Raw genomic sequence first — 19,092 nt, 5'->3', positions numbered from 1 at the left:
CAAGCATAGAACTGGCCTTCTTTACTGCCGCCACACATTGGGTTGACTCTTTCATCGACCTGTCCGCCACCACCCCAAGATCTCTCTCCTGATCTGTCACAGACAGCTCAGAACCCATCAGCCTATATGTGAAGTTTTGATTTTTTTGCCCCAATGTGCATGACCTTACACTTACTGACATTGAAGCACATCTGCCATTTTGCTACCCATTCTGCTGGTCTGGAGAGATCCTTCTGGAGCTCCTCACAATCACTTCTGGTCTTCACCACTCGGAAAAGTTTGGTGTCATCTGCAAACTTTGCCACCTCACTGCTCACCCCTGTCTCCAGGTCATTTACGAAAAGGTTGAAGAGCACGGGTCCCAGGACAGATCCTTGGGGCACACCGCTTTTCACTTCTCTCCATTGTGAAAATTGCCCATTGACACCCACTCTCTGTTTCCTGGTCTTCAACCAGGTCTCAATCCATGAGAGGACCTGCCCTCTAATTCCCTGACTGTGGAGTTTTTTCAGTAGCCTTTGGTGAGGGACCGTGTCGAACGCCTTCTGAAAGTCCAGATATATAATGTCCACGGGTTCTCCCGCATCCACATGCCTGTTGACCTTTTCAAAGAATTCTAAAAGGTTTGTGAGGCAAGACTTACCCTTACAGAAACCATGCTGATTCTCCCTCAGCAAGGCCTGTTCATCTATGTGTTTTGAGATTCTATCTTTGATGAGGCATTCCACCATCTTACCCGGTATAGATGTTAGGCTGACTGGCCTATAGTTTCCCGGGTCCCCCCTCTTCCCTTTTTAAAGATTGGTATCAACTCTCAGTTGTTTGGTTTGCAAAACCTCCCCATGCAGATGAAAACTGGGGGGGGGGGGAATCAACAGTGAAAATAAGGCCCAAATCCTAACCAGTTTTCCAGCACTGGGATAAGTGTGCCAGTGGGGCATGTGCTGCATCTTGCTGTTGGGTGGCAGTCATGGAGACCTCCTCAAAGTAAGGCAATGTTTGTTCCCTTTCCTTGGAGCTGCATTGCTCTTATGTTGGTGCTGGAAAGTGGGTTAGGATTGTGCCCTAACCTGCGTAGTCTGGCCTCTCTAATCCCAAACTGGACAGCCTGGTTTTGCTATGCCTCAGTGGTGACACAAGCTGAGGTACCAAGTTCTGCCACTGGAAACAGGTCCCCGAAGGGCTGAGCTTTTATTCAGGTTAAGCCCAAATTCAGCCAGCCAGGCTTGCAGGTTTTGAGGGCCTTTCCACTCCTTTCGCTTTGCATATGGAATTCTTTGCCACTAAATGGGGTGATGGTCACTAGGTTGGGTGGCTTTAAAAGGGGATGACAAATCTGCAGAGGACAAGTCTATGCTGCCTTAATGATGGCTGTGCATTACCTTCAAGGATGGAGGTAGCACACCTCTGAATACCAGTTGCATGTGAACAACAGTGGAAGCTTGGGAGGGGGGTGCTTTCATTTTCTGCGTACAGACTTTCCAGAGGCAACTGATTGGCCACTCTGAGAAATGGAATGCTGTATTAGGTGGTCCCCTTTTGGCCTGATCCAGAAGCCAGGCTCTTCTGATGTGGCAGTGTTCCTATGCAAAGTTTCTTGGTACTTCACAATCTACATTTGCACCTGAGCTCAGGGTAATGAAACCATTCACTCCCAAAGCACCCCCCCCGCCTCCTGGTCCATTTGTATGGCTCTGCTTTTCCAAGAGATGGCTCCCTTTCAGGCCTGGAAGCAGAGCCACAGCACAGCATGAAATGCCACTCGTTAAATATTCCACACCAACCCATGCAGAAGTGGCACAGAATGTTTCGACATCTCCCACTGACAAATGTATTATTGCCAGTTCACAGGGTTCTTCCTCTTCAAGGTGTCTGGGATAATTTTACCTGTGTATTGTGAGTGCATGCAGGGGAAGATGGAGAGGTACACAGGTTAGAGCAGGGCTGTCAAACTCATACCTAGAGCCAAACGGCATTCATGATGCCTACTGAGGGCCGGAAGTGATGTTGTTAGGCAGGAAGTGATGTCATTAAACAACTCTTAACCAAAAATTAGCACTTTTTCTCACTTAGGAATTCATTAACTACAAATGACAGAAGAGAAAACACACAAATCTTTATCATATTTCAAGACATGGGAGAGCCCAATTTTTGTGGGGGCTGCCCTTTTAGCAGAAACACCTCAGCACTGCTCAGCAGCTGAGAGCCTGAGGGCCTGATAAAAAGCTTCTGCAGGCTGCATCCGGCCCCTGGACCGTACGTATGACACCCCTAGGTTAGAGAGTGATTGTGACCCCAGAAGGGACACTACACCATGTCATGAACCTTGACAGAGTTCTCATATCACTCTGCAAACCCATAACCCCAGATAGGGACGGAGCCCCACCATCTACCCAGGCAGGCAAAGCATACCCCAATTCATGGATTGGGGGAAAAGAGAAGGGAAAATTGAGGGGGGAGGCAGCTTACCTGTCGAGTGTCCCCATTTACCTGTATTCGGGTCTGTCCTTCATACATCGTTGTCTCTCTTTTTGCTTTGGGGAATGTCCTGTGTTATAAATTTGTGTTGCTAGCATCTCTCATTCTAGTGTGCCATGTTGCAGAAGGCAGCGTGCAAAAACATGCAGGGACTAAATGAACAAATACACTAAAACATAAATTGAAGCACTTTGGAAGAAAATGGCTAGAAGAGATTCAAGATCAGATGCAGGTTGGATCAAATTCAGTAGTGAAAAAATGTCCTTAAACTCAGCAATTTGCCTCCCATTTAAAGTTGGCTGATCCAAGCATCCCTGGGATTGTGGGGTTCCCACAGGGCAGGCAGGGGAGCTGTCACTGAACGTTACTGCCCTCTGCTGGATGGCAGGGTTATAGCAAGCTGCTAAGGGAGGGAGGCTTACCAGTTTTTTGATGTCTCCCCCTTTTAAAAAAAAGGTTGTTTTATTACAATATTTTGTGATTACAATTACAGATACAATATGTAAACAGAAAGACAACAACACATAAAAAGGACAGCTCAGCACCCATCTATTCCCTGCCTGTTGGGTTGGTCAATGCAATTTCTTTATTATTTGAAACAGCTTCCTAAAACAACATTGATTCAACCTCTACTTGTCTTCCTTCACTGAGCAATCATCCCCTGCCTCAGGCCAACGTGACCCCCATTTTCACTGATGTCTGACCTACTGAGGGCTTTGACTAGAACGCAACAACAGTGTCTCAAGATCTGGCAGTTCTGCTCACTCTAAGTCTAACGAAAGAGTGATGGTCCATTAACAACCTGAATAATTTGCTTGAGAAAAGAAGATTCACTGGTTTTGTTGCTCCAGAGGCACCTGGTTCTCCCATGTCTGTAACAAGAAATATTCCCAAGAAAACCTGGCAAGGTTGCCAGTTTAACCTGTGGTTTAACCTATGGTCCTGCTGTGCCAGTTTCAGTTTGCACCAATGCAGAATCCTAGCAGAGCTTTGTCTTCAAGTTCTACCAGCTCAGGGGACCTCTGCTAAATCTTAGGGTGCTCCAGCCAGCACAAATATAGCACAGGATTGTGCTCTGAAACAGACAGGAAATGATGTGTCACCAAACTAAGAGTGTGTATGCCTAACCTTGGGAGGTCAGGATCCTCAGGCTGCAGCTGACCATAGGATCACAGCATCAGCTGTTCATGCAAGTTACCAGAGATCTATATGACGAAGCCTTGCTGAATTATTAACCAGAGTCTGCCACTGCAGCACTGTCACCAGAAGAGTGGGATTTGAAAACAAGCCAGTAAATGAGCGGAATCAATGGAAAGGCATGCCCAGACGAAGTGCCTACCATATTTGGAAACAAATCACATCTCCAGCTGCCAGGAGCTGCGGCCACAGCCACAGGTAGTTGACAAAGTAGCACTGCCTGGCATCCCAACTGGAGTGTGGAGGCAAAGAGGCAGCCCCCTTACAGCTGCTTCCGGAGCCGGCAGATGCGCTTGACGTGCCATGTGTGTGAAAACAGAATCTCGAAAGCGCAGGGCTGTGCCAAGCCCGCTCATGTCTGCCATGCGACACATGCTCTGGTGCTGCAGGAATTCCCCCACAGCATCAGCAGAAGTGAAGCAGCTTTCTCAGTGGCAGGCAGAGTGGCAGGAGTTAGTTAATATCTTCCTTTAAAAAACAAAACAAAAAACCATTGAAGCGGCAGTCCTATCCACACTTTCCTGGGAGTAAGCTCCATTGACTATAATGGAACTGATCTGAGTAATCATGCATAGGATTGGGCTCTAAGTGCAGGGACTCAAACTTCCCTGGAAGCTTTGCCTATCTTATCCCATCTCACGGAAGGTGTGAGTTGGCCAACAGGGGGTGGAGCTGTCACTCAGTCAAGCACCTGTTTGGCATGCATGAGATGCCAAATTCAATCCCTGGCAGAATCTCCAGGCAGGAGTGGTGAACACTCAGCCTGAAATGCTGGGAAGCCACTGTCTCTCCAGGGAGACAATACTGAGTTACAGAAACCAACAATCTCCTTGGAGGATGAGATGGGATACAGTACATACACATTAAGGCACAAAAAGAAATGAGCTGTATTGCTGCATATTATTTTCAAATGTTCTTCCAGGTTAAAAGAACAAAACTCATTCCCCACAAACAGAAAGCTAAAAATCAGGGAGAATGGTTCTAGACAAGCCCACTGTGTGCATACTGTATTAGTTTACCAGGAATTTTTCAGGGAAGGGAGTCTTCCAATAGGAGGTCTCTAAAGCACTACAGCCTGCTCTGCTTTCTGGTCTTATGACACCCTGATTCTTGCATCATGCTTGTGTAGACCAGGCCCTGACAAGTGTACACTGTTGCACAGATGTGAGAAGGGACAAGAAGGAGTCCCAACGGCTGATCTATTATACATCATACTTCCAAGAATAAGAAGAAGGGTGAAAAAATGACATTGACTTAAAGATCACAAGACCTTTATGCCACAATACTCTTGGGACCCTCTTAATTGGCATTTTCATTGCTGAGCCTTTAGGGTCCCACTCTAGGCATGTTTGCAAGCTGTTCTGTGCTTTCATGATGGTGTGACATAAACCTTGTTGAAAGCCGATATACAAAAACAACCGGATTTAAGCTGAAATTGTGAGCGTTAGAAGATTTTTGCAGGACATAAATCAAAGGAAAAGATCTGTATAAGAGTCTTTGCTGTCCCTTCTCATTGTTGTTCTTGATTGGCATTTCAAGTCATGGAGAAACGGGTGAAAATATATTTAAAGAAATGAATAAACACATTATGCTTTTCTTTTGTCATTTTAAATCTGTGAATGACAGAAAGCAAGAAGAGCTTTCTTTTAAAAGCTTGAATATTTTTGCACCTTGCTCATTCTTGATGTGCTACAAATCTAGATCTATCAATATTTGACAGAGGAAATCAGTTGCAACCATGATAATGAGCCAGTTTCTTAATATGAATATGCCACTTCCATGAGAGCTAGCCCCATGCTTTTTTGTTTTAAACTATATTATGCTCAGAAAGACCAGTTCAATATTTAAATGTCATGAATTCATACATTATGAGTATCTCATAGAAATGTAGAACATTACTAGAGTTAGTGTTGCAGTAAGAACTGTTCAGGCTTACTGGCCATGGTCTATACCAGGGTTGCTCACACTTTTTTGGCTCGAGAGCTACTTTGAAACCCAGCAAGGCCCGGAGATCTACCAGAGTTTTTTTTACAATGTTCACGCCATCATAACATACAACATTTATGTGTACAATGTATGTTGGTGTACCTTGAGCCCCACTGAGTATAACAGGACTTACTCCTGAGTAGACATGCCTAGGATTAGGCTGTGAGGCTGCAATCCTAGCCACACTTACCTGGGAGTAAGCACCATTGAGTACAATGGGCCTTACTCCCGGCGTTTCCTCCCAGAGGCACCTGAAGGGGGGGGGGGTCGGCACTCCGCGATCTACTCATTTTGCCTCGCGATCTACCGGTAGATCGCGATCCACCTATTGAGCACCCCTGGTCTATACACTTCACCTGGTCCACTTATTTGAAGTACCATCAGGAGTAACTGGTGATGACATCATCACCAGTTACTTCTGGATTGGGAGGCCAGATGCGACACGACAAATACCAGTAAGAGGTTCAGGGTGGACAGGAGGGCTTTTTTGAGCACAGAAAAGTATACTTTGGACCTCTGCCCATCGAGCCAAGCCTCCTACTGCTGTTTGTTGTGTCACGTTCCTAGTCTTACTCAGGGTAAAGGGGGTAATTTGTACCCAGGCCCAGGGAAAGAAAGGGGGCCTAGGAGCCAAAGGAGGGGGCTCAGAAATTTCTGGGATCTTCCATTTTCCAATCTCACCCAGACTCACTGCCCATTCAGGATGGTGGGGCCATTACCGCAGGCACATGGTGGCGACTACTGCCACAAGCCATACACACCAGGCCCAGGAATGCATATATTCCTTAACAGTGTCGCATCTGGGAGAAAAGCGACCTGCTACAGTAACTCTTTGGCTTGTGGATCCGCTAACCATGAAGGAGTATATAGGAGTTCAGTGACAGCTGCGGGACTGAAGCTGCTGCAGAAGTCAGTGTTGGTGTATACGGAACACTTTCCATTCTCGTGTGAGCCTAAATACAATGCTACTAATCTCTTGCAATGATTTTCTATATTTGGAAGATTTTAGAGAGACCTAGGAGTGTGTTTGGTTTTCCGTATTACTGTATTTAGCTGCCAACGCCAGACAGTCAGGTAGACCTGAGCTCTGCATTGGGAAGACTGGTAGACCTGAACTTCAAAGACTATTCTGGCTGTTACCACTTTCCTCCTGCCTGTTTCTCTTCATTCTGCCCACCCCCATTACCCACCCCCACTCTGTTTTACCCCCTCCCTCTTTGGAAAGAGAGTGGCATCACTCCCAAATCACCATACTTTGTCTTGCTGCCAATGCAGGGAGTATCCATGTTGCATAATCATAACAGGGAGATTCCCCATCGTGATGTTGACACGTATGATGCACGCATACGTCATAGCCACATGGGTTGTGGTGTGATGTCACGACAGAGCACCAATGATGACACAGGCACAGGCTAAGTACAGTTTCCTGATTGGCTGGCTGACATGATGACATCACTCTGCATTATGACATCACACCCAAATCACCCTACTTAGAATTGCTGCCAAGGCAGTGAACAAGTTGCATAATTATAATGGGGAGACTCCCCATTGTGATGCTGACACTTATGACGCATGCATACGTCATGGCCGCATGGGTTGTGCTGTGACGTTACAACAGAGCACCAATGACGACACAGGCACACGCCCTTATCCCTGTGCTGAAACTGTTGCCACTCCGACATTGTGCGGAGCTGGCCTGAGCCTTGCCTGCCCGCCCGTCGCTGTGCTCTTCAGTGACGTCACAATGGCAAAGGGAGGGGGACACGCTCTGCCTCCTGCCGGACCGGATGTGACCCGGAACCCACGTGGCAGGCCCTAGTTTCCTCCGGGGGGGCACTCTTCGCGGACGGACCGCCAGGCCGGACTGGGGATTCCGGCGCTCATCTTCCCTGGAGGGTGAGAAGGAGAGTGGGGGGTGTTGGGGCTACTCCCCAGGGGCTTGTCCCGGGGAAGGGAAAGAGGGGCCCCCGCCTCAAACACTGGCCGGGGGGGGTGGAGAGGAAGGTGTCACCGCTCTTCCCTTCCCCCTCTCTGGGGACCCTCTTCCCTTCCCCCCAAGGAGGGGGGAAAGCAGTGCCTCCCTCCCTCCAACCCTCTTGCTGCCTCCCCATCTTCTCCCACCTTGTCTAGAGGTGATGGTGTGACACACACACACACACACACACACACACACACACACACACACACAAGGCAAAGGGCCCCCACACACACACACAAGGCAAAGGGCCCCCACACACACACACAAGGCAAATGGCGCCCCCCCCACACACAAGGCAAACAGGCCACAAGACCCTCAAACAGTTGCCTCTGATGCAAACAATGGAACAACAGTCCAAGCAGGCATCATTCAATCTCTCAGTACCTCATCCTTGCACCAGGGACAGGTCCCTGATCTTGGAGGACCATGCTGGAGGGGACATTGCAATTGCCTTCCTCCCTCACCAATGCCTGGGTATTTCTGTCTGCCTCAGCCTATGTAGTGGAGCAAGGGGAAAGCCCTCTCTGGAAAAACTGACCCCTCACACCAGATCCAAGACTGGAGCAGATAACAATGACAGGTCAATAGACCAGAGCTCAGGGTGGTGCCAGGGGTAAGGCAGGTGGGCTACTAGCCAAAGGCCTCTGCCCACCAGTGAGCTCACTTGGTGAAACCAACCCCTGAGCCCTCAGTACTGGCGGCAATGGTAAGAATGCATCACAGGAGCAGTGGCAAAACTGGTCATACTATGAGGATCTTCAAGGCCCTCTGCAGACTGGAGCCACAATTATCAGAGCTGCTTGCCACATACAAGTCTTTGTAAATGGTGACTGATCAGTGTGAAGTGGTCTTGAATCCATGCCCTTGGTGTATATCATCCTGAAGAAGTGGTGGTGAAAATCTTTTGAGGCTACCTTTCCAGTGCAACTGCATTGCAACTCACTTGAATATGTTGCCTATTATGGCTGAATTCTCTGTGTGTGGAAGATGCACACTCTCCCAATTAGCACCTCTGTTAGCGACCCTCACACGCACCTTCGCCAGCAAGAATCTGTCCTGCGGGGCTTCAAAGTTAGGAGGAGGTGATTTTGGCTTTTGCTAACAGTCTTCATTGTCTCTCTCGCTCTCACTCACACACTCTTTAAAGTTGTGCTTCTGGAGAGGAATGTGTGAAATGAAAAGAGGGCTGGCTGCTGTCATCAGATGTGTTTTTCCTTTTCCATTGGTGCATGACACATTTGGTTAAAAGCCCTTCCCACGCTAAGTCAGCAGCTTCTTTTAGGATGGTTTTAAACATGGGAAAGGTTGTTGCAAATGTGCAAATGAGTTTCTGACTTTCAGCTTAGATATGAGCAAGGGGGAGAGAAGTTTGTTGGGCCTGCCTGTGCATGAGCAGGAGTGCCAGAACTGGGGCCCAGAGTAAACTGCACCTTGTTCCTTCTTGTAGGGAATCTCAGGTGGCTGTTTCCTTTGAGCCCAGTTTTCATTCTGAGATGGTTATAGATAGCCCTGTAAATCCCATCAGCTCCTGCAAGCAACTCCTCCCCCATGTATCCCATCTTTCACATTCATGTGAGATGGCAGGGTTTGTGATACTTGGGCCTGTTTGGGACCAGACATGGCACCTGCTTTTATTGGACCAGTGTCTGTCAAACTGAAATGATGTATTTCTCGATGTATATGGTGTGTTTCTTTTTTATCTAGAGGGGCTGATGCAGCTACAGTCATGAATCCCTGCAGGGGTGCAGACCGCTGCTACTGGTTTACTGCCAGAGCTCCCCAGACAGGCACTTATTTAATCTTCCAGAGAATGTTGGTTGGATTTCCTTCACAGTTGACAGTCTATGAATTTACTAAAGACAGAGATCTTGTCCTTTCTTCTTGTGTATCTTTGAAGCTGCTCGTCCTGTTGCAAGTTCTGTATATTTATCGAGTGCTTTTCTTCCTTCTTCCAGAACTGCAGCTTGCCACAAGACACCAGGAAATGTTAGGCTCCCTGTTATTGCCTCAAGGGACCCACTCAGGCCAATTACTTGCTCTCAGTCTTTGCCGTCTGAGATGGAACTTCTCTGGGCACAGGACCACACTGTTTTTCTTCAGAGGTGTGCACACCAACAGGACCCCTTGTTATGGGTGGGTTGCCCCAGTTTTCACCAGAGCACTGGCCTTTGGAGAAAAAGTAGCCATCATTGACCAGAATGGAAAGCACACCTATAGAGAGCTGTACATTCACAGCCTCCACCTATCCCAGGAAATCTGTAAGACACTTGGACGCTCAGGTCAAGATCTGAAGGGGGAGCGGATTTCATTTTTGTGCCCCAATGATGCCTCCTATGTAATTGCTCAGTGGGCTTCATGGATGAGTGGAGGCATTGCCGTTCCTCTCTACAGAAAGCATCCCGCCTCAGAACTGGAGTATTTTATCAAGGATTCTCAGAGCGCTCTCCTTGTTGTAGAAGACGAGTACAGGGAGAGGATTGTGCCTAGTGCCAAGAAACTTGGAGTACCTGTTCTTTCACTTCCCAAGGTTGGAAAATGCAATTCAACAATGAACAAATCCCTTCAGGAAGCCGATTGTCCCATTTCAGAGTGGAAGGACAGGGGAGCCATGATCATCTACACGAGTGGCACAACTGGGAGACCCAAAGGAGTCCTCAGCACCCACCAGAACCTTCAGGCTGTGGTGAGTTTATACTTCCCCTACTGACTTAGGGACCTGGTTTGGAAACAGCATAGCTCAACCTGGGAATTTAGAAAGTTGTAAGAAAAGGGGGAGATACTCTGTGCAGAGTACAGTTCCCTCACTGTCTACTCACAGCCAACACCCCTGGGTCTAGGGTCTGGAGTGGGGCTTCCAAGCATGCCCAGTACCCTGTCTTTAAACACTTCTCGTTGCTTTGCTGTGTTTTTGAGTAAATTTCTGCCTTAAATTGAGTCAGACCTTTGTCTGTCTAGCTCAGTATTGTGGTTGCTGACTGGTGATGGCTCTTCTTTTCCCATCTGTGCCAGGAGAGGCTGACAAGGATTGAACCTGGGGCCTTCGGCTTGCAAAGTAGGTTCTCTCCCCTTGAGCCATGCTCCTTCTCTTTCCAGAAAGCAGAGGTGACAGTTGCAGCACAAAACAACTGCCTTTCTTACCCACTTGCGTCACTATGAGATGACTGAAAAGTCATCCAGGAAAGTCTGTTTACTCTTTAGCTGCAAATCCCCAAGGCAGAAAAATCCATTAGCTTCCTTAGCCAAAAAGAGAGAGAAGTTGGGTGTCTGCTGACTGACAATGCAGCACCAGGTCTTTGCCTGCAGCAGATGAAACTGCACTCTTGGGGAGGCAAAACGCCCAGGCTGCATGGCTCAGGCAGCTTGGAGCTGCTCCCTTCTCTATTTTCCGTCATCTGAACTATGAGTTTCTTAGTTGAGCTTTGTATCCTCCAGACTATGAGCATTTGTACCCTCCTGACAAGAAACTGGAGGCTGGGTTTTTCTTTCTCAGCAACAGGTCGATAATATCAACTGAATTCAAATGGGAACCATTGAGAAGTGTTGGTCACACAACAGCTTTTTCTCTGTGGCCGCTTGTTAGATTTGGAATTGGCGCCCTCAACCAGACTTGAAGTAAGAGGACCCTTGCTTCAGAGACAGGGCTCAAAAGGCAAATGCAAGGCAAAAGAGAGGCAAGCCGGCAACCTTTAATTCTGAAGTGGCAGTAGGGGATTGGCTAGGAGACTGCAGGTTGGTGCAGAAGAGGTTACAAGAACCGACCTGGAACCAAATGAAAAGTGGAAGACGGGGGCAGCTAAACTTGAAGGAGGGGCTGAAGGAAGGGGGCAGATTCCGGAATTAGGAACATGATATGTAGACAAGCCAGCAGCCAAGGTTTGCTTCCAGTACGAGTTTGTCCCTACTTGTGTCTTAGTGATGCAAATAGAATATGGAGAGAAAAGAGATTATTATTAGAAGGGCCCCCTGGATCTGCCTGAAGGTCTGTCTGGTCCAGCATTCTGCATCCTGTAGTGATCAACTACTGGACCTGCAGGATGCCCAAGTTCAGCATGAGTGCAGCAGTCCTTCCTGCGGTTGCCCTCCCACCAGCAACCACCACTAAACTCAGAAGTTCCATGTACCCATCAGGAATCCTTGCCAGTGTTAGACCTTCTCTCCTACTCCTCCAAAACCTTTTAAAATCCACCTGGGCAAAGGGCCATCTCTGCGGTGACAGATTTCATTAATGACTTATGCCTTGTGCAAAGCACTAGACTTGCGCATCTTGGTAGTGCCTGCCTGGATCCAAGTGTGCATCCTTCTGACTGCCCCTGAGAGTCATGGGCACATGTGCAGGTCATACCTGACCAGGCCTGTGCAGCTCCCTTGGAAAGTCTGCAGGCATCTTTGTATGTTTTTTTCCCCCCTCATCACATGAACAAGTGAAAGCACCTTATCCTGACTCAGGGCCTTGGTCTGTTCAGCTTAGCTTTGCCTGCTCTGTCCAGCAGGTGCTCCCAGATGTCTGGCAGGGTCCTTTTCAGCCCTACCTGGGGATGCTGCCAGGTGCTGACTGTGGACCTTCTGCAGTCACAGCAGGAGTGGCTCTGTCACTGAGCTCTTTCAACAAAATATGAAAACCATAACAGTGAGAGTAACCTTGGTAGATGCAAGGGGTTGTGGAGAAGAAGGACTAATCACACATGAAAGAATTGAGGGGGAATATGGGCCATGAACCCACTGGGACAGGAAAGTCAAGAAGGCAATGGGGCTGTGTTGCAAGCTGACTTGATCTAACTAGCCATTTTTCTCCAGTAATGACCCCAGTCCAGCACTGGTAGTCATGGAGTTTCTTCCACTGCCGCCGATTTAATACTAATTTGACACTGATCACTGCTGAAACCCTGATGCTCTGCTTAATGCCTCCCCCTTTAAATGAATAGCGATTGTGTAGTTGTGCTGTGTGTCTGTGTGCAGTGGATCATGGCCTCTCTTCCTGATGCTGAACAGTGTTTATGCACTCTTGCAGATAACTGGGCTGGTTGACAAGTGGGGATGGACGAAGGATGATGTCATTCTCCATGTGCTGCCTTTGCATCATGTCCATGGAGTGGTCAACAAATTGCTGTGCCCTCTCTGGGTGGGTGCCACATGCATGATGCTCCCTGACTTCAACGCACAAGTGGTAAGCTTGCTGGGGTTGTGGGCTGCCCTCCTGCCTGTTACATGCAGCCACGGGAGACCAGGCTTTGGAATCAAGGCCAATTCCTCTAAGATTCCTAAAGTCATTGAATAGCTAGCCTTCTGTGGTGAATAAGAATTTCCTCCAGGTGAACAGGGAGGGAAGCAGAGATGGAGAGGGTGGGTTGTTTTTTAGGTTGGCACATGGATATGCTGCAGCAGGCACCATCTTAGAAAAGGCATTCTGTCCTGCACATTTGTACGAGGAGGGGGAGTGCCTCTTCTAAGGCAGTGCCTGCTATCTGTAGAGTTTGGAAGCTCTTATATTTAAACGACAAACTTTTAAAACAAAATTTATTGTGTGGTCATTTGAGGGTGGTTTTGGTTTATGAAAAAGGTATCATCTTCTAATCCAGCAGCACCCAAACCCGCGACCGCTGTGCACCGGGAATGCGTTCCCCATCCAGACTGTAGCTTTCCGTTCCATTGTCTTTCTCAGGGGTCCAAACTTTTTGGCCAGAGGGCCGCATCAAATATCTGGTGTGGTGTGGAGTGCCGGGAAAAAATTTAAATATAAAATTTAAATAAATAAATTAGAGATGGAACTTAGATGAGTGACTAAATGAATGAATGGGCTCATTCATTCAACATCTTTGGCCCTCAGAACACCCTCCAGGCACAATCAGAGCACAGTTCTGGTCATGTTCAGTTGAGTGGGCCAGAGGCTTTCAGGGGACAAGAGGTTGGCTGCGGGCCGCATCTGGCCCCCAGGCCGGGGTTTGGAGACCCTGGGCACTTGGAGACCCTGGGAACTGCACTCTGGGCAGTTGCATTTGTTGTTTGGCGTCCCAGAAGGCTGTGTGACAGGATGTCTGGGCAGATGCAACTGCCCAGAGTGTCCTGATGGCCAGGTCTACCAGATCAACCAGCCGTGCAGAGGCAGAATGGAAAGGTTTGCTTACCAAGCAGAACCCTGGATCCAGCCCCCAGGCCAGGGTTTGAGTAGCCCTGTTCTTATCTAACCAGTTAATCAATTAACAGTTGCAGACCTAATTTTTGGGGTGTGTGTGAGAGAAAGAGAGACATGTGGTAAGACTGAAAGTCTGATTATCTTTGGTATTTTGTATCAAGGAAATGCTTGGGCCTCAAAGTGTTTTGCAAACTTTTTTTGCACCCATGTTAAGCTTAGGCAGTAGATCTTTTCCTTTAGCCCCACCAGGGGAGAATATTAGCAAAATTGACAAGTTCTAGGATTTTAAAGGAAAGGGGGCTGCAGAAAAATTGCCCTTGCTGTCATAGGAGTAAGAAGGTATGGCTGGCTTTGCTTCTTTGCCTCTGTTTTGCCCCCCTCTGCCTGGATATTGCTATGATTCCTCTAAGGCAGGGGTGCCCAAACCCCGGCCCGGGGGCCACTTGTGGCCCTCAAGGCCTCTCAATGCGGCCCTCAGAGATCCCCCAGTCTCCAATGAGCCTCTGGCCCTCTGGAGATTTGTTGAAGCCCACACTGGCCCAACACAACTTCTCTCAGCATGAGGGCAACTGTTTGACCTCTCTTGTGAGCTGTGGGATGAAAGCTTCCTCCACTGCTTGCTCTTTCACATCTGTGATGCAGCAGCGGCAGCAAAGGAAAGGCCAGCCTTGCTTTGTGCAATGCCTTTTATAGGCATTGAGCTATTGCAAGACCTTCATTCGTTAATATAAGTTCATCATTAATATATTCATTTATGTAAACTTATGTAAATTTATTCAAATTTTAAATGTAAATTAATTCTTTTTTTTCCCCCGGCCCCCGACACAGTGTCAGAGAGCTGATGTGGCCCTCCTGCCAAAAACTTTGGACACCCCTGCTCTAAGGTAGTAGAGGGAATTTGTAATGGAAGCCTTTCTGGCTTCTTCTGCTGGCTTTGCCTTCCTCTTCCTGTTGATGAGTGTGTTCAGAAGAGACGACTGCCACCCTGTTCCACGACTGCCTCCCCTTGTTTGGAAACAATGGTGGTGGTTGGCCAGGGATGGTGCCTTTGTTGTCACCAGTCACTGCTGCACAGAAATTCCATGCCAGCTGCAGAGATCGTGGCTTTGCAGAGGAGGCTGCTTTGATGTGCCTTCCCCTTCCCTGGAGATAGTGCCACAGTGGAGCAGATGAAAGGCATGGCAGCAGCCCTGTCATTAGCACTTGTGATGTGAGAAGGTAGCAAAGGAGATGAAAAGGTCTGAGCGTCTGGCAGCAGCATTTGCACAGAGGAGCTGAAACAAGGCAGGGAGGAGCAGCAGCAGAGTTTCCACAGGAGGAGCTGCCTGTCAGGTACAAATGCAGCTTTTCCAGGAGTGGCAAGAGTTGTATTCCCATGACCTGCCTGCTTGGCCAGCATGCTCTCCCTGGATGGTATCAGAAGGCTGAACTTCAAGCGTCCTGCCTCTGCCTCCCCACTCTGGAGAAATGCAAGGATGTGGGATGTGAAGTGCAGGGTCGTTATAGTACTGTGCTGTGTGGCATCTGAGAAATGTCACCTTCCTTAAATGTCTTTTTAAAAAATTATGGGTGCAATCCTAAAACGCCCTTGGGCTGGCGCAAGTCCCTTGCACCAACCTGGGTTTGTTACAAATGTGCAGTAAGTCATGTTTGCGCCAACTGGGGAGTCAGGGAGGCCGGCACAAGATGCACAGCAATCTCCCCGTGCTGACACAGACTCCAGGCCCATAAGTTTGCGCTGGCCTTTCTAGGCCAGCATGGGGGGAGGGGAGTAGGCATTTCAGGGTGGGGGAGGATAGGAGGGGAGCAGGAGTTGGGGCCAGGGACAGGCAGCCTGGGACAGCTCTGGGCTGCTCAGATTTGCACCATCTCTTCAGATGGTGCAGATCCAAGTAGACCCATTGGGGCTGCTGCAGTGTGACATGGGGTAAGGGGAATTATTTCCCCTTGCCTTGGGCTGAGCCACAGCCAGCCCAAAACTTGTGCTGGATACAGCGCAGGCCCGTCGCCTTGCCTTTTCCAGCGCAAGTTAGGATTGTGCTGTAAGTGTCTTAATAGCAGGGGGGAAATGTGAGACTGTTTAAGTGGTTTCTGTGATGACTTGGACACCAAAGAGGGGCTGGAGGGGAGAGAACAAGGTTATAATGCCCCATTCAGCTGTTCTTTGCTCCCCATAACTTCTGGTTGTCGCCATACCGTATTTTGATCAGATCTTTTTAAGACTTACTACTCGGCACTGGATCTTTGTGATCCATTTGTACCGTGGCTTAAAAACAATGCTGACGAATAGGAGAGGTTTCGTGGGAGGCTTGCAAATACAGTACTGGACCAGGTGAAAGAGCTGAATCAAAGAGCATCATCTGTCAGTGGTAGAGCTGGGGGACAGGCAGCTGTCAAGTGGCAGCCAGGAATCAGAGCTGTGACTCAAGGAGGCACCTGGAGACATGGGAGTCAAGCTGGGAGTCATGATGGACATCCAAGAACCAGGAAAGACTCTCATTGTCCAGTCTGAACAGGAAACCTTTGTGGCCCTTCCTGATGGTGAATTGAGGGGAGCAGAACTTCTCCATCATTTAGGAGCCTTTCACCACCCAGAGAAATGTTCCAACCGATGTTCCTGATGGTTCACCTTCTGGGGCTGCTGTGCCAGCAGGAGTCCCCAGTGGTTCAGGAGGTCCCAGTGGTTGTCCCAGCAGCTCCTGACTACAGGGAGTTCTTTTGCAAGAGTGCAGTGAAAATGAAGGTTGCCTCTGTCTAACACACAGAATAATCTTTACAGGCAGTGACTGAATTTGGCATACTCCAAAGGAAGCCAGTCCAAGACTCTTTGCATCTGATGACATCCTGTGTCCCTAGGTGATTGGTTGTTCCATATTATTATCATTGAAAAGATTTATATACCACTTTTCTGCCTGACCAAGGGGGCTGAAGGCAGCTCATAAAATTCAGTAACAGTTAAACAATAGAAAAATAGATAAGCACAAGCACAGTACCAACCAAACAAGCAACTGCAAAGTGATTCAACAAAAACATTTTCTCAGCCTTGCAAAATATGAGGAGGGTGGCAGCTGCACAGATGTTTCCTGGGAGGGAATTTCACAAGTTGGATGCCACAACCAGAAGACCCTCCCTTGCCTCGCCACCAGCTGTGCCTCTACAAGTGTTGGCATGTGCAGGATGTCCTCCTGCAGTGACCTCCGTGGACAGGCAGCTTTGTGTGAAAGGGACAGCCCTTTAAGTACCTGAGTTCCAAGCTGAATAGGGCCTTAGAAGTCATCACCAGCTTGAATTGTGGCCAGAAATGGATGGGTAGGCAGTGAGATGATACAACAGGACTCCCATGGCTTCCCGTAAGCAAGCTGGTTGCTGCATTTTGAACCAGGTTTTGAGCAGTCTTTGTTACATCTATTGTAATGTAAAACTCATCACAGCAATCCAGTCTAGATGCTATCAGTGGGTTAGCCACTGCAACCAGGTCTGATTATCCAAGAACAGGTGCATCAAGCACAGCAGTTGAAGCTGGGCAAGGCTTACCTAGCCTCTACTGATACTTGGACGTTTAGGAGCAATACCAGATCCCAAAGAATCCCCAAGCTGCCAACCTGCTTTGTCAAGGGGAGCACAGCCCCATCCAAACCTGACCTGCACTTCATTCCGGGAGCAACAGCTCTCCTAACAAACAGCCCCTCTGTCTTGCCTGGATTTTGTTTGAGCTTGTTTGCCCTCATCCAGTCCACTGGTTCAGAATATCCACTGTTTCCCCAGCTGAAGGAGAAAGATAGAGCTGGGTGCCATCTGCGTGTTGACAGTACCCCACTCCAGATCTTCAGGTGACCTTCTGAGGCAGTTTGACATAGATGTTTTAAAGCATGGGGGATGGTATGGAACCTGGAGGGGGGGAGGACCCAGCAGGCCAGTGGCCAAGGGGTTGAACAAGAGTTGAACAAGAGCCCGTTGAAAGTCACCCCCTAAGTTTCATCTGTACAAAACATTCCAGAGGGATATTGTGACTGGTGATATCAAAAGCCACTGAGAAGTCCGTAGAACTACAAGGGGCATTTCCCCTGTCTTGTTCCCAACATCAGTCAACCCACAGGGTGATCACAGCAGCTTCAGTCCCAAACTCAACTTGGAGTGAGATTGAAATTGATCAAGATGAATTGTACATTTGATCATGTCGCAACTTCTGCAAAGCTATAAGCTGATGGCATAGACAGCATTTTGGCTGGGAGAGGAGGAGCCAAAGCTGGTGTCCTCTGATCAGGGAGCTCAACTGAGTGTGACAAGCAAGGGCGTCTGAGGGCAGCACTTAGAGGAAGTCAGACACTGTCCTCACTTGTCACCTTGGCCAAGTAGGACTGGGCAGAAAGCAGCTGCCTGGCCTGCTGTGAGCAATCCAGTGTAATCAAGCCTCTGCAGAACTTCCTGTGTTCTTTTTGCTTATGTTTATTTTTCCCCCTTGTTCTCCACCCCTCCTTTTCTTGTGTGGGTCTCCCCCTAGGGAGCAGGAAAGTGGTTTGATTGACGCTACAGAAAGTGCATGAGGGCAAACTGGGCTTTCTTGTGGAGTTGAGCACAGGCCTCCTTTCATTCTGTTTTCACCAGCTGTTTACAAAGTGCCCTTTGCTACCCAAATCAGCTCTTGGAAAAGCAGCACAGTTTCAGTGGAGGATTTCACAGGAGGAACCTGAGGTTTCCCTGCTGCCTTTTGTGTTTCTATTTCTCCGTACCTCAAGAGAGCAGTCAATTATAGGGTGATGTAAAGAAACCCAAACGGCAGCTCAAACGTTTGACACACTGATCAAAACAAAGCTGGGAACTTGCCGTCGAAGCCGCCACCACTGCCGGATTCAGCCTTGAGTGATCCTGGCATGGGTTCAGGGGAAACCGCAGCAGCGCTCCCAACCTTTCTAATCACTAACACTTCATTATATGCAATAAATACTTTATTATTACAGTGTTTATTAGATTACTTAATTCATGGCATGCCTTTGCTGTTCCAGATACAGGTGGCAGTCTGGGCACGGCTGGTCTCTGTGGCAGGCAGTGGCTCTTTGTATGGGGGAGTGGCAGGGTGCTTGGTTCAAGGGTTGTCTTAGCCTCTTCCCTGTGCCTCCGGAGGGACCCTTGTGTGGCTTCTGCTTTCCACTGCCGTTGGAGAATCTGAGTGTAATATTCATCAGTGCCTCTGCACACACAGTGTCCAAGACACCGGAAACCTCCTCTAGTGGGGTTCCAGTTGCTCATTTGTGGCCAGATAATAGCAGTTGCAGCAGCAGCAGCAGATTGGAGATGAATTGGAAAACTCTGCGTGTAGAATATC

General features: G+C 48.5%; 1 protein-coding gene across 2 annotated transcripts in view; it reads left to right on the top strand.

Annotated features, from left to right (window-relative positions):
• The first annotated feature begins 7,489 nt into the window (after positions 1–7,489).
• The window catches only part of ACSF3 (acyl-CoA synthetase family member 3), a 62,824-nt gene continuing 51,221 nt past the window's right edge, over positions 7,490–19,092 (top strand). For both annotated transcript variants that reach the window (XM_066637658.1, XM_066637657.1), the window contains exons 1-3: positions 7,490–7,557; positions 9,595–10,322; positions 12,648–12,803. In XM_066637658.1, the coding sequence (XP_066493755.1) occupies positions 9,624–10,322; positions 12,648–12,803 (855 nt within the window). In that variant the 5' untranslated portion in view covers positions 7,490–7,557; positions 9,595–9,623. The remainder of the gene's footprint in view (positions 7,558–9,594; positions 10,323–12,647; positions 12,804–19,092) is intronic.

Source organism: Tiliqua scincoides, chromosome 9 (assembly GCF_035046505.1).
Source record: "Tiliqua scincoides isolate rTilSci1 chromosome 9, rTilSci1.hap2, whole genome shotgun sequence".
In the NCBI taxonomy this organism is placed as follows: Eukaryota; Metazoa; Chordata; class Lepidosauria; order Squamata; family Scincidae; genus Tiliqua; species Tiliqua scincoides.
This window is presented reverse-complemented; position numbering and strand designations above follow the sequence as displayed.